The sequence below is a fragment of the Peromyscus maniculatus genome, chromosome 18, assembly GCF_049852395.1.
Source record: "Peromyscus maniculatus bairdii isolate BWxNUB_F1_BW_parent chromosome 18, HU_Pman_BW_mat_3.1, whole genome shotgun sequence".
NCBI lineage: Eukaryota > Metazoa > Chordata > Mammalia > Rodentia > Cricetidae > Peromyscus > Peromyscus maniculatus.
The window spans coordinates 19,709,332-19,734,600 of NC_134869.1; the positions used below are offsets into that span (position 1 = coordinate 19,709,332).

At 47.1% G+C, this 25,269-nt stretch overlaps 1 protein-coding gene across 5 annotated transcripts in view; it reads left to right on the forward strand.

The window, feature by feature from the left end:
- Positions 1-25,269, forward strand: part of Tmcc3 (transmembrane and coiled-coil domain family 3) — a 286,150-nt gene that overhangs the window by 115,186 nt on the left and 145,695 nt on the right. For 4 of the 5 annotated variants that reach the window (XM_076554639.1, XM_076554640.1, XM_042263650.2 and 1 more), the window contains one exon: positions 4,584-4,700. In XM_076554639.1, the coding sequence (XP_076410754.1) occupies positions 4,671-4,700 (30 nt within the window). In that variant the 5' untranslated portion in view covers positions 4,584-4,670. Of the gene's footprint in view, positions 1-4,583; positions 4,701-22,545; positions 22,717-25,269 lie in introns of those variants that run through there. The other variant, XM_076554643.1, reaches the window with a different exon arrangement.

The window sequence follows — 25,269 nt, forward strand, 5'->3', positions numbered from 1 at the left end:
CTCTCTAGACCAGACTGGCCTCAAACTCACAGAAATCCACCTGCCTCTGCCTCCTGAGTGCTGGGATTAAAGGCGTGCGCCACCACCGCCCGGTTAAACTTTATTTTTTTAATTTATGTGTATGGGTATTTTGCTTGCACATATGTCTGTGCACCGTGTGCCTGATATGTGAGGAAGCCCAGGATAGGATGTCAGATCCACTGGAACTGGAGTTACAGACAGCTGTTGGTGCTGGGAATTGAACTCGGGTCCTCTGGAAGAACATCCAGTACTCTTAACCACTGAGCCATCTCTCCAGCCCCTAAAGTGCTGAACTTTAGACGGTGCCAATTTCATTATAACTTTAAAAAAGTTCTAGTATTCCCATGCCTGCGAGCCATCACACTGAGTCTAACCATCAGCGAGTCCCCCACCTCAGACCCCGCTCCCAGCTCCTGGTCTGTAAAGGAAATGCTGCCTTCCTCCCTAGATGCTCTGCGAGAGCAGTGTTGCTGTGAGCAGGGGAAACTGCCTTGAGCTCTGGGTTGGCCCAGGCGGTGTGCCAGGCAGAGGAAGTACAAAGTAACACAGTTGCAAATGTCTGGTGAGAGATGCAGACCAATCCACACATCCCTTCCACACGGAGTGGGCGGGGCCGCGGTGGGGGCGTGGCTGGAGTCCTGCCCCAGGGCAAAAGAAGGTTTTCCCGGAGTCTGTAGAAAGATGGGGGACACACAAGAGTTAACCTGCGGAGTAGGAGCCGGAGCCAGACTGTCCCCGCTCCCCCAATGCTCCGTTTGCTGGCTCTCCTCCTTCAGCTAGAGTGCACCCTTTCCTCTTTTATGATGCAAGCCTCCCAGTCCTTAAAGTGCCAGCTCGGCTACCGCCTCCCTTCTGGAAGCAGTGTTTCAGCCCAGCCAAAATTCATCTCCCCTCCTCCTGAGTTCCCACAGCCACCCCTTACAGCTCCATTTAGCACACATTTCATTCTGTCAGGTAATCCAGCCTTTTGTAGTTCTCGCCCCCCTGTTGGATATATTTTGGGAATTTATATTTCTAAGTAAGACATACTGACTAGAACCAGCCAGAGCATAGCATAAAAGAATCACTGTCGTCGTCGGGGTGGATCCCTTCCCTGCCTCTCTGTTCCACTTTCCCCTCTTCTCTGCCTGCTGCTTCCTAAGCCACAGGGCAGCATCTTTTACTCTGCTCTTGGGGCTTCGGCAGAACCACTGGGAAAATCACCCGAGGAAAAGCTTATCCGAGTTCATCCTTTCAGAGGTTTCCATGCGTGGTCGTTTGGTTCTGTGGTCCGGGGGCGGTGTGTGTGTGTGTGTGTGTGTGTGTGTGTGTGTGTGTGTAGAGGTGACATCGGGTTGGGAGTGTGATGATGCAAAGATGCTCACCACTTGGTGGCCGGGAGCAACAAGAGAGAGGGTGTGTGTGTGTGTGTGATCTAAACTCTAATATGGGGACAGATGATATACTGTGACTCAGAGGTCTGGCTCACCTCTCCTTTTAGGAGCTCAAGACCAAGGTGTCCTCTATTCTTCTTACGGTCCTAACCACTCCTTGGCCAGTGATGCCAGGGGTCGCATGCACATGTTGGATGTCAGCCCTCAGTCCTTACAGTGCCCTAGTTGGGCTCCCCACCCTGCTCGCCTACCCCCTTGTGTTACTTCCTGTTGAGTAGTCATGACCAAATCCCTGACACAGACAACCTAAAGGTTTGTTTTGGCGCACGGGTGCAGATTTCAGTCCACAGCCCGTGAAGCTGGGCTAACGGGTGCAGTGGGAATTGTGTGCAGAGGAGGCTGTGGCCTCATCTCAGACGGGAAGTGGAGCGTGAGGATGAACCTAGAGGGTGAGATGTAACCTCCAAGGGTGTGACCTCCTTCCTCCAGCTAGGTCCTACCTGCTTTGAGTTTCCAGACACCCTCAGTATAGCACCACTTGCCAAGGGAACAAGGGCTTAATATGCATCAATCTGTGGGAGACATTTCATGCTAAACTGCAATAGTTCCTCCTCTGCGGCTTTCTTCCTGTTTCTCCTTCATGGATGCTGCCGCTTGCACAGTCCCTGATTCTGGGGTTCCCTGGGGTCCCTCTCATGCATCTTTTTACTTGGCGCATCCTCACTGGAGGACATCAGTAAAGCCGGTGACTTCCTTTGCTAGCTGCATTCATAATCATTACTGCTCAGATCCCATGCCCGACCCCTTCTCTGGTGATCACCTCCAGGAACTGACCTGTAGTGCACAGGGTCATCTGTCTCTCATCCATCCCCAGCACCCTCATTCTCCCGAGCCTCTTGCATTTATTTCCTGCTTCAGTGGGCAGCACCACGAACCACCCATCAGATCTGGGAGTCACTTTAATTCCTCGATCCTCACCCTTTAGATCCAATCTGTCACTAAACCCTTTTGCTAAAGCCTCCTAAACACTCGCCAATCTGCCTTCTGCCATGGCTCTAATCCGGGCCTGCATCATTTTGTACCAGTGGTACTGGCCTTGGGCCACCTTCCCGTGTGCGTTCCCGGAGTGCAGCCCTGTGATCCCCCTAAATAAAAGATCCGGTGTATGGCAGCCTCCTATTTGCACTCCCTCGGTGGCTCCTGCTTGCTCTTGGAAAGAAAGTCATAGGCACTTTGATATATGATCTAAAAAAATGCTCCCCTGCCAATCTCTGTAATTTTATATTAGACCTTCATGAACCATTTATAGTTTCTAAATGTACCCTGCTCTCAAAGAGATCCAAACTGTAATATGGGGACTCTTACTCATTTTGTCTCCTTTAAAAAATAATAATAGCCTGCAACCCCAGCCCGGGAGCCAGCTGGAGACAGGCAGAGCCCGGAAGCTCACTGGGCAGCCAGCCTAGCCAAACTCCCAAACTTCAGGTTTAGTGAGAAATCCTGGACAGGTAGCTCAGGGGTTTAGAGAACCTGCTGCTCTTACAGAGGACTCGGGTTCATTTCCCAGCACCCACATCAGGCTTCTCACAACTGTCTGTAACTCCAGCTCCAGGGGACCTGATATCCTCTTCTTTCAGGCCCCTGCGCGCGCGCGCGCGCACACACACACACACACACACACACACACACATACACACACACATATACTCTCTCTCTCACACACACACATACCACATACATACACTCTCACAGACACATACATACACACACAAGCACACACACACACACCACATATGTACACACACCACACATACATACATACACTCACACGCACACATACACACACACACACACCCATGTGCTAGTTAGTTTTATGTCAACTTAACACACGCTATAGTCATCTGAGAGGAGAGAACCTCAATTAAAAACAAACAGACAAACAGGTGCCTCCATAAGATGGGGCTGTAGACAGGCCTGGAGGGCATTTTCTCAATTAGTGATCAATGGAGGAAGGCCCAGCCCATGGTGGGTGGTGCCATCCCGGGTCCAGTGTTCCTGGGTTCTATGACAAAGCAGGCTGATTGAGCTTTGAGGAGCAAGCCAGTAAGCAGCACCCCTCCATGGCCTCTGCATCCGCTCCTGCCTCCAGGATCCTGCTCTGTCGGAGTTCCTGCCTTGGCTTCCCTCATGGATTGTGACATGTCAGCCACATAAACCTTTTCCTCCCCAAGTTGCTTTTGGTGTTTCATCATATCGATAGTAACCCTAACTGGGACAACCCACATGAACATGTTCATGCACCGCATAACACAATACACGATAAGTATGTGTGTGTGCGCGTGTGTGTACACGTATGTATGTATGTATATATGTATGTACGTATGGATGGATGGATATAATAAAGTTTCACTGTTTACAAGTGAAGGTTTTACAGAGGACCAGAGAAGCCTGAAGGTGCTGATGCTGTGATTGAACACGCCCTAAAGTTGGTCAGTCACATGCCAATCTGTGTTCCCTATGGAAATCGCCTGCCTTTGGGGTGGGGCTAGAAACAGCCCAGCTGTCCACATGGTGGGCAGGACCTAGACTAACCTACCCATCGTTCAGTGGCCTTGGCCCAGGTGTCTGAAGTGGGGCATGCTGTAAGGTTGGAAAAGGACATGTGGGTACCACGTGGGAACATGTTCGGGATTCAGCTGGTGGAAAAGAGATGGAGAGCACATGCTGGAACAACCATCCTGGTTTGGCATCCCGTGATGGTCCGTATTCCGTGGCACTGTCTGGCAGACTAGTTGCTTCCTGGTACCCGCACAAATCACTAATTGTGGAGGACTCTCGGTCTCGATGGTGACGTTGCCCTAAGGTTCAGATGTTCAAGTACAACCTTCTGTCCCGGGCTCTCTGTTAGGGATATTTGGTTGCAAATAACAGAAAAATCCAAGAACAGTGTCTGAAACAAGCAGAGATGTGTTTGTCTAACACGATACTGAATCCAGAGGCAGGCTAGTTCAGGTCCTCATCAGAGCCAGGCAACACCCTGGCTTCTGTTGCCATGGTGATACCAGGTGGCTTAAGGCCCAGTCACAGGTCTGTGCTGAAGGGCATGGGGAGGGTTTTCCTTATCAACTGTGTTTTCTTTTATTAAGGAATAACAAAACAGAGTTTGATTCGGGTTTGTCTTTTCACCAGAACCATCATACATGGCCATCTGTGACTTCAAGAGAGCCAAGAGGAGTGGACTGAACGAGGCGTATTAGTGTCCTGAATAAAACTGGGATGATGTTAATGAGAAAAGAAGGAATAAAGGTGAGTGAGCCTACCCCCACGGGCCCTCTGTGTTCCCACCAGAAGACCACTGAGTACTTGTCCTGCTTCCTGCTGCGACAACCCCCTTAGTATGACTGTTTTCGCTCTTGACATCCAAACATATTCTACTGCTCTGCAGAGCGCGTTCCGCCACATGCTGCTTTCATTAGATCACCTTGACTTTGAGCAGAGGGGCAAGATATTGGTGGGACTGCATTCTGACAAGCCACCTTCCTCTATTAATTTTTCCACTCTTGAGCAATTTAATCAGACACTTGTAATATGTTTGCGGATCATGTTAATCTTCTGCGAAAGACAGTCACCAGCCCAGATGGCCATGTTTGACGTGTGTCGGAATGACTGGCTGGCTGTGCATGTAGAGATGTTATTCCGGTCTTTAGTGTTTATATTGATGGTTCTTCACAATAGTTCCGTTTTATGATACGAATTGGTTGGAGTTCAACTCAAGCAGCTCATGTAAAATTAATTTTTGTTCCTCTTCAGTTCCCATCACTAATTGGTTGAAGGTCAGCGTGCTGTACTCTCCCATGGTCCTTGGGTGGTAATACTTGATGTTTTGATTTTGCTCTCCATTGCAACTGTAAGAACTGTGTGGCAGTCCTATAATTCCCCCTGGGCCTCATTTTACAGTCCAGTTACCCCAAAAGAAAATAACTGTGTTCCCTGGTCCCAACTCCTCAGGGGATTGTGGTGGCAATGATTTTGGTCTGAACCTGGCCCTCTCCTACCTGTCTGTGGCTGGGCAGGAAGTCCACACTTTAATGTTCTGCCTGTAAACACCTAGTCTGTTCAGAAGCAATGCTGAAAAGGGGGCACTGAGTCAGGCAGTCCCTGAGGAAACTTAGCAAACATGTCCCTTAGCAAACATGTATCCAGCTGCATCTACCCACCTCTCCCTGGGTGGCACATGTGTGTTCAGAGTTCATCTATTGGGTGATGAGTTCTAAGCTCCGCTGTCTCCTCTCCATGTGCTCATTGAATACTCTAGGCCTTATTTCCTTATCTAGAGATGACAGTGGATACACTGTAGGTTGTTCTGAGGACCGAGATTTCACATGTGCTGTCCATGTTACACACACATGTATGAATGTGGCAGGCCTAGGATGTACGCTGTGCTCTGCATGGTGTACTGTAAACGTGGAACCCTGCCTGGAACATCATGTTTGTGAAATGTCCCTTGTTACATTCTGCATGTTTGTTTCTGCAATTCTAAAATCCAAAAGCTCCAGAAAACCCAGGTTTCTTCTTCACTTTGGTAGAAATTCCGACCTGATCTAAATTAAAGGGCTTGCAGGGCCTGACCTGAAGGGATGTGAGATGGTTTCAAGGCCTTGTTTAGCTCCTAGGTGCAAATATTCACACACTTTTGCTCAAGAAATGGCAGTGTGACGGGTTATAGGGTGTTATACCAGCTCCCTGCCCCCAGCAATATTATGTAATACTGCCCTTTTCAAATGAAGAATTCTGAAATCTGATGCATCTGAGCCCAAGGTTTCTTCTGATGAGGATCTGAAGCCGTGTGTGTGTGTGTATGTGTGTGTGTGTGTGTGTGTGTGTGTGACCCTCCTCACCCACAGCACTGTCCCTGGATGCCTTATCTGGATCAATGCATCATAGTCTCTTCCTCTGAGTACTGAGGGGGTAGCGTAGCATTAGTCCCCTGTGGTAGACCTAGGTCAGGGGCCTCCTGAACCTTGGGGAGTGCTCAGGACAGACAACTCTTCACTCACTGCAGCATCAGAAAGGCAGAAGCCTTCAGGAGAACATCTGAAAGTGGTCCTAAAGTTGCCAAATCCAGTGCCTCCTCATACCTGACCAGCACGGTGGGGTGGGAGTGCGTGGAGGGCCAGGCCATGAGTGAAGGAAGCCTGGTAGTTGATTCGCCGCATGGGACTTTGTACTTGCACATCTGTAGACCAGTAGCTCTGTCAATCTCAGACGTGTCCCTGTTTGGACTAGTATGTGGTCCATCCTGCTTGTAGGCCAGCTTAGGTAACTGGACTTATCCTTAGGGGATGGCAGAGACATTAAAAAGTTTTAAGGGATGCACATCTGAAAAGGCCATTGGAGGTGATTTGGGCCACTCAACACTGCCCAATAAAAACAGCTTTTGGTTTTCCTGTGCCAATCATTCTGTTCGTCTCAGAGGTGACCGGTTGGTCTCAGACCTGGGGAAATAAGCTAAGGGATGGTCACCCGGGCAACCACTGCTGCCACGGGCCACCAGGACTATCTGTGAGTCTCTTTGTACACATGCCTAGAGATAGAAGCAGTGTTGGATGACCCCGGCAAATGAAACTGTGCTCTCTCTCCTTAGCTGACCTTCCAGGAATTCCTGTGCTGTTTAGAACCACCTCCCCAAACAATCATGTCTGTCTCAGAAAACTCAGGAAGGGTGGCAGCTGCCTGTTCTTCCCTCTCCCCCCCCCACGTGTGTGTGATTGTTAATGTGCATATATGTGTGTGTGTGTATGTGTGCACACATGTGTGCATGTGAATGCATGGTGTGAGTGTGTATGTGTATGTGTGCACACATATGTGCATGTGAATGCATGCTGTGAGTGTGTGTGTGTGCACATATGTGCATGTGAATGCATGGTGTGAGTGTGTGTGTATGTGTGTGCACATATGTGCATGCGAATGCATGGTGTGAGTGTGTGTGTGTATGTGTGTGCACATATGTGCATGTGAATGCATGGTGTGAGAGTGTGTGTGTGTGTGTGTGTGTGTGTGTGTGTGTGTGTGTGTGTGTTTTCCCTCACTTGGCTGCATTTCATTTGGTTTTCATTTTCTCTTCCCGTTTGATTTTTCTCTGATGGTCAGATCTGGCAGTCGGCAGATATTTATCATATTCATGTTTTCAGCCCAGAAAAAGCAGGAGAAATTTCAGGAAAGCTGAGATTCGTGTTTTCCATTTTGTGTAGGATGCTCTCGGCGCTTTGGAGACAGGGATTCACCCCTTGGGAATCCTGTACTTTGGGTTCGTAAGTCTGTCACATTTTGAGCTCTCCTCCCCGCTGCCGGGGAGGTGGGGAGATAAAAGCTACATGACAGCTGGTAATCCCCGCTAGGCCCCTCAGTGAGAAGCCGTTTACCGGAGCTTAGCCGAGAAGCGGCAGATGAGTCCTTCGAGATAAGGAGGGATCAGAACTTTCCAGAACTGCTGAGAAGGCTTCCGCATGGGCGAGGGTCTTCACCATGGCCGTGGCCCTGCAAAGGAGATGGTTGGTGAGGTTAACTGAACTACTTCCGGAGTGCGTTGCCTAGAGGCCTCCAGGTTGGCTTTTATCTGGGTGAATTCATCGCAGGCAGGTAAACCAGGACATAGAAGATGCAGACATTGTGATTCATCTCTCGGGAGAAGACCCACATAAACAGACAACACACACAGACAGACACTCACAGACAAAATATTGCAATACCAACTTATTGGTATTCACTCAAATACTTGGATTCTTTCTCTGGGGACAAGCTAAATTCTAATTTTAAAACTTGTTTTTTTGAGACAGAATTTCTCTGTGTAGCCCTGGCTTTCCTGTATCTTGCTCTGTAGACCAAGCTGGTCTTGAACTCAAAGAGATCTATCTGACTCTGCCTCCCAAGTGTTGGGGCTTGCATTACCATACCAATCTGACTGATTTTCTTTTTCTTTTTCTTCTTTCTTTCTTTCTTTCTTTCTTTCTTTCTTTCTTTCTTTCTTTCTTTCTTTCTTTCTTTCTTTCTTTCTTTCTTTCTTTTTTGGTATTGAGGAAAAACCTGGTCAACTATATATAGTTCAGTGCATACTCCACAAAGGGAGGGCAGATGTCACAGATCATCACACTGTAAGCATACTGGTTAATCTGGGGGGGGCGGGGAAGCTACTTGGGTGCTTGTCTTACTTAGGGTTTCTGTTGCTGTGAAGAGACACTATGACCATGGCAACTCTTATAAAGGAAAAACATTTAATTGGGGGTGGCTAACATTTTCAGAAGTTTAGTCCATTATCATTATGGTGCAGCATGGTGGCCTGCAGGCAGACATGGTGCTGGAGAAGGAGCTGAAAGGCCTACATCTTGACCCTCAGGCAACAGGAAGTGGTCTGAGACACTGGGCGTGGCTTGAGCATATATGAGACCTCAAAGCCTGCCTCTATGGTGACACACTTCCTCCGACAAGGCCACACCTCCTAATAGTGCCACACCCCATGACTTTATGGGGGCCAATTACATTCAAACTACCACAGTGCTCCTGACCTATTTTAGAGCTTCTTCAAGGTTTACCCACACACCAGTAAGGTTTCTTACATTGGGATCCCTGGCCTTGCACTAGGCATCCAGGAGACCTATTTCTTGGGATGTGTGTACATATGTGTATTGCTGGGGAAAGAAAGGTTAGAGTGTCATGAGGGGCTCGTGCACACAACAATGACAAGAACAAAAATGTCTTGAGACATGGACAGCCACGGCTACCTAATAACTCAATACTCTTTGAAGTGGTATTCTAAAAATTATTGAAGGATGGCTGGCATAGGGAGAACAAGGTCCTTGAGTTTTCTATGGTAGCCCCAAAGAGCTCAGGCTTGACCTTGACCTGTGTCTGTCAGTCTTGACATGCCTTGCAGATCGGCATCTCTGGTGTCCCCTCTTTTGTAGTAGACATCTCTGGTGTCCCCTCTTCTGTAGTAGACATCTCTGGTGTCCTCTCTTCTGTAGTAGACATCTCTGTGGTCCTCTCTTCTGTAGTAGACATCTCTGTGGTCCTCTCTTCTGTAGTAGACATCTCTGTGGTCCTCTCTCTTCTGTAGTAGACATCTCTGTGGTCCTCTCTCTTCTGTAGTAGAAATCTCCATTGTCCTCCTCTTCTGTAGTTGACATCTCCGTTGTCCTCTCTCTTCTGTAGTAGACATCTCCACTGTCCTCCTCTTCTGTAGTTGACATCTCTCTTGTCCTCTCTCTTCTGTAGTTGACATCTCCATTGTCCTCCTCTTCTGTAGTAGACATCTCTGTTGAATAAGATAAGTGACCTGTAGAAATGTGATTGGAATAGACTCACCTGTTCTCAGTCTTGACCCCAGCACTTTGTAAGTGATGGTGGAGACAGAGGCAGGTTTCCTAGTCAAGGATCAGTGAACTTCTCCTACAATGAGTGTGTTGATTTCTTGCCATGGTAACAAAACACCTGAGATATTCAACATACAAAGAGAAAAGAATTCTATAGCTCCTGGCTTTGTACATTTCAGTCCACTGCTGGCTGGGCTTGCTGGATTTGGTAAGACCAAAAGAACATTATGGCAGACACACTTAGGTCAACCAGCTGCTTCCTTCAAGGGATCTAGGGACCAAAGAGGAAGAGGTGGGGCAGGGTCCCAGTATTCCTCTCAAGTGATATATGGTCATATATCCTTATATGACCAAACATTTCTGGCTTGGGTTCTACCTCTTGAAGGATTCACCACCTCCCAATAGTGCCAGGGGCTGGGGCCAAACCCTTAACACACAGGCCTTGGGGAGACACTTACCCAAACAGTCAGGATGTACATGCTTCAGGCTTTGTGGACATGCACCCTCAGAAGCAGCTATTCATCCCAGCAGCTGCAGTATAAAAGCGGCCATAGACAATATGCAAATGAATGGGGAAAACCGCATGCCAATAACATTTCATTATAGGCACTGAAATCTGAATCTCATGTAATTTTCACATGCCGGAAAATGTTCCTCTCTTTCTTTCAATCATTTAAAATTCAAAAGAAAAATTCTTACATCATAGATCATATGAAAACAGGCAGCTGGCTGGATTTGGCCAGTTCCTGGTGACCTCCCACCTCAGAGCATATGGTGTGGAGTCTAAGATGCCAGGATAGCTGTCCATCAGGGTTTGCATCTTTGGCCAGTTCCTGTAACCTGTAACCTCAGAACACATGGTGTGGAGTCCAAGATGCCAGGATAGCTGTCCATCAGGGCTTGCTTCTTGGAATAATGGTAGAGATGGACTCGTAAGGGCCAGCAGGTAACTTTCTGTGTCTTGCTAGAGGCGATGGGTTCCATTGATATACATTTGTCAGATTGATGTATTTCTTTAAAATCCAAACATTTTGTTGAATCCTTCAATGGAGAGTATAGGATCACGTGCAAGCCCCCAGACCTCAGTGGCATGCAGTAGGCAAACAAGCCTTTGTGTCTCTCCTGTGTGTCTACGAGTCAATGGGAACTGCTCTGTGCCACTCCTGTTTCTCTTCTGGGTCCAAGGCTGGATGGGCTAGCTCTTCTCTAGGCGGATGCACAAGCCAGCCAAGCGAACAGCATATGAACATTTCCATCCTCTGCTTGTGATGCTGCTCAGACACAGCCTGACTGCAGGTGGCTGCATATCCCAATTTAAGAAAATGTGCCGATAGTCAGGGGAAAGAAAAAGAACAAAACAAAAAAACAGGGCCCTTATATATGAAACCTGCCAAATCTTAATCTTTAAATGGACGGTGGATGCCACCAGAGAGCAGAACACATACATATGAGATATTAGGGTACCAGCAATGAGATAACCAAGTACAGAAGGATGTACATCTCCAGATGAAAAGAGGTTTCTAGCAGGTCAGAAGGGGATGCTCTCTCCTGTCCATGCAGGAATGCTGACACCCATGACCGGGCCCCCTCTGCCAGTTCCCTAAGGCAGGGCAATACTCTGACCTCTCAGCTGGGTGACCTCACCCTGCCCATGGCTTCAGCGGCCCCTGTTGCTGCGGCCAGGACCATGGATTTGCCCTGTTACATCCTCCCTTAAATATTTCACAAGTTCTTCCAGTTGCCATGGAACACATTTGGGATCTAATTAGGATTTCTAAGAAACCTTGTAAAAGCCTCTACCATGGTCTCTGGGTATCCTATCTTCCTATTCCACTATCTGAAGTAACCATCTGGCCTCATCATCCCCTTTTCTCGTGTGTGTGTGTGTGTGTGTGTGTGTGTGTGTGTGTGTGTGTGTGTGTGTGTGTGTGTTGTCTATAGTAAAGGACATCCAGAATGGGATAGGACGAAGACCTACTTTTTTACTAGATGTCTTTACAGTGTTGGAGTGGCTTATCTTTATTTTTGAAATAAGGTATGTATCTTTAGTTTTGAAATAAAACAATTATGAAAAGTTATAGCAGAGGAACTGAGGCAAGGTCTACACTCATTGGACATGAAGTAGAAGAAGAGTCAGATGCCTAAAAATAAAGCCCAGACTCCTGGGACATGGTCATAGCTTGGAAGCTAAGTAGCACATTCTGTGGTAATACACTATAGGTGGAAGTTTTTTTTTCCTGCCCTCCAATTCCCAAATAACTGACATGGAGACTCAATATTAATTACAAATGCTTACCCAATAGGTCAGGCTTATTGCTAACTAGCTCTTACAATTTAACCCATTTCTTTTCATCTATATATTGCCACATGGCTGTGGCTTTACCTGTCCTCCAGCATGTCTTGTTCCCTCTGTCTCTCCTGGTGATGCCCCTGACCCCACCCTTCTTCTTCCTAGCATTCTCTGTTTGGCTTCCCCGCCTACACTTCCTGCCTGGCTGCGGGCCAGTCAGTTCTTTATTAACCAAGGAGAGTAACATATATTCCCAGTGTACAGAAGGCTTATTCCATAGCAATACACTGGACTTCATTTTTGGCTCTTGGGTTATATACGTCCCCTGGAGTATAGGGCCCTCCAGCCTGTAAACCCACAGTCTCTGAAGAGCAGGTTGATGCTTTCTTATGAACTCTTAGGTGTATCCAGAGTAACGAGTTAAAACTGGTAGAGTGGAGTCTTCAGTGGGTGTAACACTGAGGCTCTGAAATCATGAATCCTCTTGGTTACACATATCTGTTCTATAAACTTGAGCAAGTTTGGTTATCTCAAGTGCAGTTCTCTGTGGTAATAGTGCCTGTTCCACAGAAAGACCTTGAAGACTGACGGGGACATTTTACATAAAGCTCCCACTACAGCGTCTAGCTCATAGGCTGTCCTGGGTAATGCAGGTGTTTTTGTTTATCAAGTATATCCAATATAACGGGAGGACATTATGTTAAGTGAAATAAACCAAACACAGAATAACACGTCATGTTCTCATATGTGAACACAAAGTGTTATACACAGAATAAGGAATAGACTAGGAAGGGTGGAGGGAGATGGGATGGATCTTGGTGCCAAAATACAGCTAGGCAGAAGATCCAGGGTTCTCTAGCACCATGACCAGAGCTGTCAATCAGCTCTACATATTTCATAAAGAGCACGCAGCAGAGAGAAGTTAAAAGGTCGCCCCCATGTTCAAAGTAATGATAAATATCTGAGGAGAAGAAAATGTTAATTACTCTGACGTGATCATTATACGGTGTATATAGGTATTGAATAATTGCCCATAAATATGTATAATCATTGTGTGCCCATTTTTAAAGTATGTCCAAGGGCTGGCGAGACAGCTCAGTTGGCCAAGTGCTTGCTAAACAGTTGGGAGCACCTGAGTTTGGATCCCAGCACCCACATAAAAAGCCAGGCATAATGGCACACACCCTTAATCTCAGCACTGGGGCGGGAGGGAGGTGGAGACAGGCAGAACTCTGGAGATCACTGGCCAGCCAGACCAGCCAATGGGTGAGCTCTGGGTTCAGTGAGCAGCTCTATCTCAAAAACCACAGTAGACAGTGGTAGAGGAAGACCTCTAATGTCAGCCTGTGACCTCCACATAGACAAACAAATACATATAAGTCTCACGTGTACATGTACAGATACACCCCCCCCCCACCCACACACACATACAGAGGGACAGATAGACACAGAGACAGACAGAGAGAATCCAAGAAGCAGTTTCCCTCTTCACTTTAAAACCTCCAACATGAAGGCCTGCTTGTTGGAAGTTTTATCCCACTGAAAGTCATATTGAGTTTAGACTGAACTGTAATTAATGCCTGCAAGTCTTCATACATAGTAATTATGTGATCCATAATTTTCTCAGCTCTGACCCCCTATTCCACCTCCTTCCCTCCCCTCAATATTTTGTAGGCTTTATAGTTGTTTTTAATACATTTCATCTTGCTTAATGTTATCCGGAGTACTGATGTAGGATGAAAATACTGATGAGGTTTGAAGAGTATTTACATAAATATATGGATTATAAAAGCAAATGGGTTGTGGGGTGTGTGCTTCGGGAAAATCAGAAGCATTTGTTGGACGGTTTATTCCTCCAGCAGATACTGAACGGCCATAGTTGGTCCTCGTTCCAACACTGCGGTAACAGGACAGATTGGGCTGTGCCCCTGAGTCCGCTTACTGACTCACGGTGACCTCGGATGACACTAAGAATAGGACTCTAGCCGGGCGGTGGTGGCGCACGCCTTTAATCCCAGCACTTGGGAGGCAGAGCCAGGCGGATCTCTGTGAGTTCGAGGCCGGCCTGGGCTACCAAGTGAGTTCCAGGAAAGGCGCAAAGCTACACAGAGAAACCCTGTCTCGAAAAACCAAAAAAAAAAAAAAGAATAGGACTCTGGTCCTCGCGGTCAGGGACCAGCCGTGTGAGCTCCTGGAGGAAGGGTGTTCTAAGAACCACAGAAGAAGGCCAGTGAGCTGCAAATAGTCAGGGCACACGGACACAGACAGAGGCTGTAGCAGGAGGAGGTCAGTGAAGGGAGACAGGGGCGGGGAGGGGGCGGGGGAACTCTGCAGGGCTGGGCTGAGCTCGCGCCAACCTCTGCCAGCTAAGGCGCAGTGAAGAGGTGTTCGGGGTTGGGGTGCTGTCAGTTTGGTTTTGTAGTCACCTGGCTGTCCCCGCCTCATTCCGTGTGCCTAGAGCCTATGAGGATGTCACCTTACCCGGTGAAAGCAGCCTCACTGATGTGATGAGGTGGGATGCAGAGGAAGCCTCTAAAGAGGGGCAGAGTTGGGGGAGGTGAGGAGTAGCCATGAGTCCAAAGATGCAGACAGCCTCCAGGAATAAAAAAACAAAAACAAAACAAGAAAATATATCCTCCCATGAAGCCTGAAGAACAGTGGTTCTCAACCTGTGGGTCACAACCCCCTTGGGATCGCATATCAGATATCCTATATATCAGATGTTTACGATTCATAACAATGGCAAAATTACAGTCATGAAGTAGCAACGGAATAAATGTATGGTTGGGGGGGGCATCACAACATGAGGAACTGTATTAAGGAGTCGCAGCGTTAGGAAGGTGGAGAATCGCTGGATTAGAAGGAACACAGCCCTGAACAGCACTTTGATTCCAGACTTCTGACCTCCAGATCCGTAAAAGGGTAAAATCTGTAAAACATTTATGATGTTTCCAGCTGCCGAACTGTGGTATTTTATTTTATTTTTTTTACAGTAGGAAGCAGATTCTGGGTTCCAGTCCTAGAGTGCAGCTGGGGGTGATTGTGGGAGATGGCCCAGCCAATAAAGTGCTGGCCTTTCAAGCTTGAGGACCCGAGTTCAGATCCCCAGCACCCCCATAAAAAGCTGAGTGTGGTGGTTATCTGTGAGCCGGTGCTGGAGTGGCAGACACAGTGGTTGCCTGGAGCCTCTGGAGAGGTAGTTTAGCCAAAGGGGCGAGTTTTAGGTGCACATACACTTACACACAACTCTCACTCACACTCACACACACACACACACACACACACACATCTTCTCTCATGCACCCTCTCTCCCCCACACACACACTTACACACAACCCTCACTCTCACACCCTCTCTTACACACCCTTTCTCACACACCATCTCTCACACTCACACACCCTCTCTCACACACACTCACACACACACATTCACTCTCACATACACACACTCATACACACATTAATAGTTTTTAAAATGCAGTGGGGAGCAGGTAGACGGTTTCACAGGGCAGCAAGGAGATCACACTTAGTTTGTAAAAGACTGGGCTATTGTTGCTGGATTAGTGTGAGGATACAGGGGGGAAATAGAGAACCAAAACCAAAAACAGGGAGATCCTGGAGAGTAGAATTGAGGACGTGTGTGTAAGTAGAAGACCAGGAAAGAAAAAGAGCTGGGAAAAAGTGTGGTTCATTTTCTGTTTGGAATGTATTACCACCACTTGAAATGCCTACTGAACCTTGAAGCAGAGGAGCTAATGCAGCAGCGTGGGTCCCCGAAAAGAGATGGTCCACACATCTCCGCCCCAGGCAGTGGTCCCCCTCTCTCTCTGGAGTCAGTAACCTTTGTCGTCATGACCACACCACCCTGAGAGAGGCCTATGGAGGGGAGTTATTTATTCTGGTTCCGGGTTACGGAGTTCTCGGCCTGTGGATGGCCGGCTCCATTATTCGGAGCCTGAGGTGAGGCTGCGCATCACGGAGGTGGGAGAGGCTGCATGCCCCAGGACAGACAGGAGGCCTAACATTCAGAGACCCACTTCTTCCAGCGAGGAAGCTCCACCTCTTCAAGTTCCCGGAACCCCATAAAGGGTCCCTGCCAGCTGAAGAACAGAGTGTAAGCCTGTGGGGGACAGTTCACCTCCAAACTATAACCATCAGAGCGCTCTGGTTCCCCCCCCCCCATCACCATCAGACCACTTGGTCCATGTGGTCCTTCATTCTTACCATCGTCCCGGGCTCATTTTCCATCACCTCCTCAGTAGCGACCGAGTCAATTAGAAGTCTAAGCCAGGCCTGGTGTATTTGAGGACTACAGAGTGCTAGAGAAAACGATGGAGATTAATTTGTGCCCCAAATGTGTTCAGTTATTTAGTGTGTTTTTTTTTTTTCAGAAAGCTAAATGGATTCCGTGAATTTTAATTGATGTTTAACTTTTAATTGTGTGCATGTGGGGTGGCCAGTTGGAACCGCGCCTAATAAGACTGATGAGTCTACACACATTTGCATGCAGCCTGCGTGTCCAGGGCAGCCCGGGAGAGGCTCCGAGCAAGAGGGAGAAAACTGCGGGGAGGGAGCAGACAGAACACATTAATTTAGGGGGAAATGAAAAACTATCAATCTTGCTTTCTATTCATATTAAATAAGTATAGGCTTGCTATTATTTTTCTCTCACTGGTATTTCTTATTTAATTTTTTTGAGCCAAAAAAAAGGGTGTGTGTGTGTGTGTGTGCATGTGTGTGTGTATTTTAAGAGGCATTGGCTCGTTTGCAGTGGGAAGAATTCTAATTTGCCAGAGTTTGTGGTTCAGGTTGCTGGCCAGCCCCACAGATGCTGCTTCCTGGACATCTATCCCCTGTGATGTGCCGGGTGGTGATGCAGTCATTAAGATGCTGTTCGGCGGAACCATTGCCTTAAGGATCATTTTTGTTTGCGTGTGTGTGTGTGTGTGTGTGTGTGTGTGTGTGTGTGTGTGTGTGTGTCTGTGTCTGTGTTTTCCTTTTGCCTAAGAAGTGAAGCGGGCTCCAGGCTCAGTACTCAGTATGCAAGCTTCTGAGCTCTCTATAGTTCTCATGGCTCTGCCCTCCCCCTCCCCCCTCCCCCCCCCTGCCACCGGCGCCCCCCCCCCACCAACCCCATGTTTGAGAGTGCCAGCTGTAGGACCCAGCAATTCCAGCTATCAATTCCGGATTTGATAACACCCAAAGGGACAGAGAAGGGTCGTCTCTTCTATTGACCTTAAAGAGGTCATTCTTCCTGGGAGCCCTCCCAGAGACTTGGCTCACACCCCATCCACTGGGACGGGCTCACATTCCATCCACCAGGATTAGGTCACACAGCATCCACTGGAACTGGCTCACATTCCATCCACCAGGATTAGGTCACACACCATCCACTGCTCACATGGCATTCACTGGAATTGGGTCAGGTGCCATCCACTGGGACTGGCTCACATTCCATCCACTGGGATTGTGCCACACCACCCATTTGCCAGCCATTTGAGGAGATGGATTTACCATGATTGGCTCAGACCAAGATTTTGCAAACCATAGCTAAACACCTGTTGGTATAAAGTTCTTTTGACATAATCCACAGCACCATGAAATTGTGGCTACCATTGTACTGCCCTAGCAGAGCTGAAAAGTCATGGCAGGGATATGGGTTGATCCATAAAGCCTGCATTTACTGCCTGCCCACTAATAAAGTCAGCTCTTGGCTTGGAGCAGTCACCCACTGCTGTGGATATTGCTCTATATAAATAAAACACTGATGGCCAGTGACCAGGCAGGAAGTAGGTTGCCAGGCAGGAAGTAGATGGGACAAGGAGAGAGGAGAATTCTGGGAAGCGGAAGGCTGAGGAGGGAGACACTGCCAGCTGCCGCCATGACCAGCAGCATGTGAAGTCGCCGATAAGCCACCAGCCATGTGGCAAGGTATAGATTTATGGAAATGGATTAATTTAAGCTATAAGAACAGTTAGCAAGAAGCCTGCCACGGCCATACAGTTTGTAAGCAATATAAGTCTCTGTGTTTACTTGGTTGGGTCTGAGGGGCTGTGGGACTGGCGGGTGACAAAGATTTGTCCTGACTGTGGGCAAGGCAGGAAAACTCTAGCAACAACCCACAGTGTGTGGCTTTTAGAAGGGCAAGAAAGTAGCCACTTCAGCTCCCAAAGTGGCATGGAATGTGATCTTGTTTATCCACTAGTCTGCTCCAAAGAATGGTACTTTATTCAAATAGCTGCAGGTGTTAAGTCGTTTAATACTCAAGGGAAAGATGTCCTATACATGCTTGTAATTGAGAGAAACTGTCTTTGCTACACATTTGGAAGAAGAAAAGACAACCTCACCTCCCATTTATTAAGCTGTGTTCCAAAGAAATCATAGAAGGGATTATAAAGTAGAGAAACCTAAGGACAGGAAAGAATTTCTTAGTAGTAAGTTGTTGGTTGTTTTCACTTTGTTTTTTTCTCTTTTGGGGACCCCACCACCCAGCTCCCAAATAAATTACACAGAGGCTTATTACTACTTATAAATTCCCGACCTTAGTTTGGCTTATTTCCAGCCAGCTTTTCTTAACTTTAAATTATCCCATCTATGTTTTGTTTCTGGGCTTCTACCTTTCTCTATTTCTCTTTTTTTGTTTGTTTGTTTGGTTTTTTGAGGAAGGGTTTCTCTGTGTAGTTTTGGTGCCTGTTCTGGATCTCACTCTGTAGACCAGGCTGGCCTCGAACTCACAGAGATCTACCTGGCTCTGTCTCCCGAGTGCTGGGATTAAAGGCCTGTGCCACCACCGCCCGGCACCTTTCTCTATTTCTGTGTACCTTTCTTTACTTCTTACTCTGTGGCTGGCTGTGTGGCTGCGTGGTTGGCCCCCAAAGTCCTGCTCTCCTTGTTCTCTTGCTCCTTCTTCTTTCTCTCCTCCCAGATTTCTCCTAGCTATTCTCTCTGCCTGCCAGACCTTCCTGTCTTTCTCCTGTCTCACAATTGGCCTTTCAGCTCTTTGTTAGACCATCAGGCACAGTCACACAGCTTCACAGAGTTAAACAAATGTAACATAAAAGAATGCAACACATCTTTGCATCATTAAACAAATGTCCCACAGCAAAAAAAAAAGGAACACATCCTAAAATAATATTTTGCAATGGTGGTATGCTTGAAAGCAGTCTTTACAGTTTAAGGACTTGCTCAAAAGACCAACAGCCGCTCAACTCTGTTTCCCTCCCCCTTTGGCTTATGGCGCGAGTGATGTCAAAACCAAACACAGCAGAGCAAACCACGTTCATTCCTTTGCTTATTGGGTTTTCTTCTGTTCTGTTTTGTTCTGGTTTGTTAAGACGGGGTCCTGCTCTATAGCCCAGGCTAGCCGTATCCTCCCGCCTCTGCCTCTTGGATTTCAGGTCTACACCAGCCTGCCCAGCTAATGTTAAAGAGGTGAGTGAAGAGGAGGCAAGAGTGGACTGCTGGGCCTTGGCTGGGGCACAGTTCCGCAGTGTGATGAGATCTGGCCTGGAGCACTGGTGCACACCTTCCATCCTGGCTCTCAGGAAGCAGAGGCAGGCCGATGTCTCCGAGTCTGAGACTAGCCTGGTCTACGTAGTGAGTTCCAGGACAGTCAGGACTACCTAGTGAGACCCTGTCTGATTGATATATATGTGTATGTGTATGCATGTCTGCCTGTCTCTATGTGTGACCACTCACATCAGTATGAGTAAATATATATATATATATATATATATATATATATATATATATATATATATTTATACACATATGTGTGTGATCACTTGTTGCTGGAGGGCTTCTCTCCAGGTTCCCCAAGCCCTGCAGTCCCACAATCCACTTATAAAATAATCACTCAGACGCTTATATCACTTATAAACTGTATGGCCATGGCAGGCTTCTTGCTAACTATTCTTTTATCTTAAATTAACCCATTTCTATAAATCTATACCTTGCCACGTGGCTGGTGGCTTACCGGCGTCTTCACAAGCTGCTTGTCCTGGCCGTGGCTGCAGTGTCTCCCCCTCAGCCTTCCGCTTCCCAGAATTCTCCTCTCTCCTTGTTCCACCTACTTCCTGCCTGGCAACCTACAACCTGCCTGGTCACTGGCCATCAGTGTTTTATTTATATAGAACAATATCCACAGCAATCACTCATCAATGTGAGTAAATATATATATACATATATGTGTGTATGTATATATATATATGTGTGTGATCACTCTCATTAGTGTAAGTAAATATATATATGTATTTACAAATACACATATATGTGTGTGTTTGTGTGCGATCACTCACATCAATATGAGTAAAACTGAGGAAATTTGAGCAAGATGGATGGATTGTACCAATGTTGATATCCAGATGCAGTTCTGGAAAACACTGGAAGAAAATGGGTAAAGAGCACAAGAGAGAATTCTGCATCACTTCTTATAGCTGATCTTAAAGCTACAATTATCTCAATAAAATTTTCAAGAAAAAAAAAGACACTTAAGCCCTGGCTAGGCAGAAAGCTCTTAGGAAAATTCAGTCTGCTCACATTCCAGATGACCGTCTAGCAGCTCCTAGCAGCTCAGAGATGCTGTGGGGAGTAGAAACAGTGCTAGAAGTGGGGGGCCGCCGTTCTTTTCCTTTTACGGTTTGTTTTTGACATTTCATTTATAGTTTACAATGGATTCTCAATTCAGTGCGGCAACTAGAAAAGCATGAAGCCATCAGTAGGCGCTGGTCAGGATTCTCGAAGAATGTTCATCACGACAACCTGGTTCAGGAAACAACACTGCTACTCCACCATAATCTCAATCAAGTATTCACCAGACCCCTTATTTTCCATTTTATTGAAAATAATGTGCAGGGAGTGGGGAGCCGCCTGACAAAGGCTTTTGCTGGAGAATGTCAATTCTGTTGGCTTAAGGCCAAACCGAATAACATCTAGAGTAGAAAATATTACTAGTGACTCGGATAAGAACATTTTAATAAACTTTCAGATGTTGTAGAAGCCTCAGAAAGATAGCTCATTAAGACAGATGACGAGGGGATGGCCGTTCATGCCTATGATCCCAGTACCCAGAAGGCTGAGGCAGGAGAATTGCTGTGGGTCAAGGTCAATCTGGGCTACATAGTGACTTCCAGGCTGGCCTGGGCTATAGGGTAAGACCCACTCTCAGAAAAATCAAAACCTCTGACAACTTGGCCTCAGGTGTTGTGGAAGTCCTCGGAGGGTGGGCCAACTTATAAAGCTTAACAGCAGCCACTGGCAATCCAATATACAGGTTTATAGGAATAGTTATCACCCTAAACAGTCATGATGCGAGACGAACAGCTTTGTAGAAGCTCGTGTGGAGAGAACGGTTTCACTGATGCTGTAACAGGTTCACAGACAACTGGGAGTGACCTTTGGACAATCTGGGGGTAGCTATAGAAACTTAGATTGGAGAATAAGAGCAGAGCTGAGAGGACAGGTGGGGTAGGAGGTCAGTGGGCAGAGGGGTGTGCATCAGGGAGTGCCTTGTGGCTAGCTTTTGAGCATCCCGGCCCTCTTCACAGAGATGCTCTAAGATTAAAAAAGAAACATGACCAGAAGCAATAGCCAAGGGCTGGTGGGAACTAGGCAGCGGGCCCAGGTTGAACTCCAAAGCCTCCTGAGGAGGGAGGTGTGCCCAAACAGGGGTCTCTGAGAATGTCTACACATGTTCATCAGGTCCAGGCATGGGTTATGTGGTAAAATGTGTACTAGGGACTTCTCTGAATCCTACCAGAGTGCACCCCCTTTGTTGTGTGTATGGCTGGATGGCTTACCTGGCATTTTTGAGATTCATTTTTTTTTTTGCATCCGTTCAATGAGGATGATAAAAGTGCTGGCTCCACAGGGTTGTTGAGCAGATCAAATGTGGCTTGTGGAGTGCTGAGCACGTCCCTTGGCCTGTGTGGTAGACGCCCTGCTGCAGGTGACGCATTGCCTGTTTACGGTGGCAGATGCGTCGCAGGATGTATTTCACTTGTAGAAGGAACTTCCTACTGCAGTCTCTTGGAACCTTGACTGTATGACATTAAATGAATCACTTCACAAATCTAAAAAAAAAAAATAATGTATAAAAATGTACCCAGACTGCTGAACCAGAACCTCTGTGGTTTTTAAAGCTCTCCAGATGATTCTGATGTGCCGCCAGCATCAAGAGCTGTCTAACCATATCATCAGTCTTGGTGTCACCGTCCCAAGGCCTGACTAACTCCTCAGCTTTCCACCTGACTGGATACAGCTGAGAGTAGCTGTAGATGGGGGATTGATAGGCACCCGTGAGCTCCAGACGAGCCCACAGAGAGCACAGCCATGAAAGGCTCCTAAACGTCCTCACTGACACTGTGCATCTGCTTTGGGAGAAGTGCGGTGTACACAGAGGAAAGGGTGGCCATGCTGAGCTCAGAGCCAATCCTGGCTCTGTGCAGGAAGGATCTGGAAGAGGGTGAACATCTTCCCAGGACTTTGGACTGAACTGAAGATTGGCAGTGTTAAAACTAGCCCACAAAGTCCAAACATTTCTGAGGGCTGGAAAAGATCCCAGGCCTGGACAGTTGCCATGAACTATCAGTCTGGGGACCATATAATGCAAGAAGAGTACAATCCAAGACAGTTCAAGCTCATACAGTAGAGCAAAGCACCAAGAGGTGAGTTTTTATTTATGTTATCGTGCACATGAGTGTTTTGCCTACATGTGTGTCTATATGTTTTGCCTACATGTGTGTCTGTGCGCTACATGTGTGCCTAGTGCCTGTGGAGGTCAGAAGAGGGCATCAGATTCCCTGGTACTGGAGTTCCTGATACTTGTGGGCCTCCATGTGGGTTTGAGGATTGAAGCCAGGTCCTCTGGAAGAGCAGCCAGTGCTCTTAACCACTGAGCCATCTCTCCAGCCCCAGAGATGAGTTTTGATAAACGTTCTTTCTGTTTTAAGGCTGAAAGGTAGAAACAAGACTGACAGATCAGGGTGTGTTTATCAAAATCAGTTGAAAACCACATTCAACAGATACTGAACTATTGATAGGCTTCCCAAGGATGGGGATGTGTTTCGTTTTGTTTTGCTTTGTTTTGCTTGCTTTGGGACAAGGTCTCAAGTTGCTCCAGACCCTCCTGCCTCTGTTTCCCCAGTGCTGGGTTACAGGAGCATGCTGTCACGTGAGGCTTTGGTCCTCAAAACTCAGTGGAAAACTAAGCAGGATCAGATGGAGCAGAAGCCATGTCCTCTGGGCAGCAGACCTGAGGACACCATGCCCAGAGCAGGCTGGAGAGCTGAGCGGAACAGAAGCCATCTTAACATGCTTGAAACATCAACCTGTAGAACAAAGTTTTGGGGCCTTATGAGAAATCAAATTAGTGGGTGGTATTAAGTCCAATCAGCTCTAAGTTGATTAAAGTGCTACAGATTGTAGGGTTTTGTTTTTTTTTTTTTAGAACTGGCATCATTGGGATTCCTTTTCTAAAATTTGAACTTAGAGATAATAATTGTGTATGTTTATGGGGTAGGGTGGTTACCTGTGAAATAATTAGATCAAGGTGATTAACGTATCCAGTATCTCACATATTTATTTTTTGTGGGAGGACATTGAAATGCTATCTTTTTAAAATTGTATTTATGTGTGGGGGCGGGCGGTGTTGCTTGCATGTAAGTCTGTGCGAAGTGTGTGTGTACCTGGTGCCCACAGAGGAGAAGAGGGAACTGGACATCCTGGAACTGGAGTTACAGATGGTTGTGAGCCACTACGTTGGTGCTGAGAATCAAACTCAGGTCTCTGGAAGAGCAACAAGCACTCTTTACCTTTCTTTTCTTTTTTGGGGGGAGGTTTATGAGACAGGGTCTCGCTACATAGCCTTGGCTGTCCTGGAGTTCACTCCAGGCTGTAGACCAGGCTGGCCTCGAACTCACAGAGATCCGCCTCCTTTGGCCTCCCAAGTGCTGCTATTAAAGGTGTGCATCACCATGCCCTCTTGTGGAATATTAACTGGGCAAAGGTGTGTTACATTTGTTTGTGCTGCAGAATATTACTTTAAGTGTGTAAAGGTGTGTTACCTTTGTTTACTCTGCATTTGTTTAATCATGTAAAGATGTGTTGCATTTGTCTCACCTTACCTGCCTAAGGCACCTGATTGGTCTAACAAAGAGCTGAGTGGCCAATAGCTAGGCTGGAGAAAGGTTAGGCGGGGCTCGCAGGCAGAGAGAATAAATAGGAGGGGAACACTAGGCTGGAAAGAAAAGCAAAAAGGAGGAATGAAAGAAGGAGGAGAGAAGGAGGGAGACAGGGTCAAGAAGACAGACAGACATAAGACGCCATAAAAGAAAGATATACAGAAGTAGGAAAGGTAATAAGCCCTGAGGCAAAAGGTAGATAAAGAGAAACAGGTTAATGTAAGTTAAAAGAGCTAGCCAGAAAAGAGCTAAGCTAAGACCGAGCATTCAAAACTAATAAGAAGTCTCTGTGTCAGGCGGGTGGTGGTGGTGGTGGCGGCGGCGGCGGCGGCGGCGCATGCCTTTAATCCCAGCACTTGGGAGGCAGAGCCAGGCGGATCTCTGTGAGTTCAAGGCCAGCCTGGTCTGCAAAGTGAGTTCCAGGAAAGGCGCAAAGCTACACAGAGAAACCCTGTCTTGAAAAATCCAAAAAAAAAAAAAAAGAAGCCCAAAAGAAGGAGCCTGGTACAATGCCCGGCTCAAAAGTACCCTTAACTGCTGAGCCATCTCTCCAGCCCCCGAAGCTATTCTTGGTGCAATGTAAAAATATATGCTATTCATTGTGGTCGTAGTTCTGTGCAATACCTCACCAAAGGGCGTTGCTCTCGTCTCTCTGATACTTTGTGCCCTTTGACTGGCATGTCTGTCTTGGTTTGTTTCTGGCTAGTCTACTACCCAAGTCCCAACTGTTGGTAACCACCACTCTACTCTCTATTTCTAGGAGTTTGACATATGGTGGCATGGCGCTTTGTTTTATGTCACAAGCAGGGGCAGGGAAACATGGCAAATATTTGAACAACCGAGTGCTACAAGTTTGCCTGACCAGCCAAAAGTGTCAAACATTTGTACAAATACAGAGACTGTGGTTTTTAGTGTGTGTGTGTGTGTGGGGGGGGGGGATGGCTCATTCTTATGTTTGGGTTTTCTACCTTTAAGATCTTTTCAATCATTTTATATATGACTCCACAAATGTTTGGGGTGTCTGCCGAGGCCGAGGCA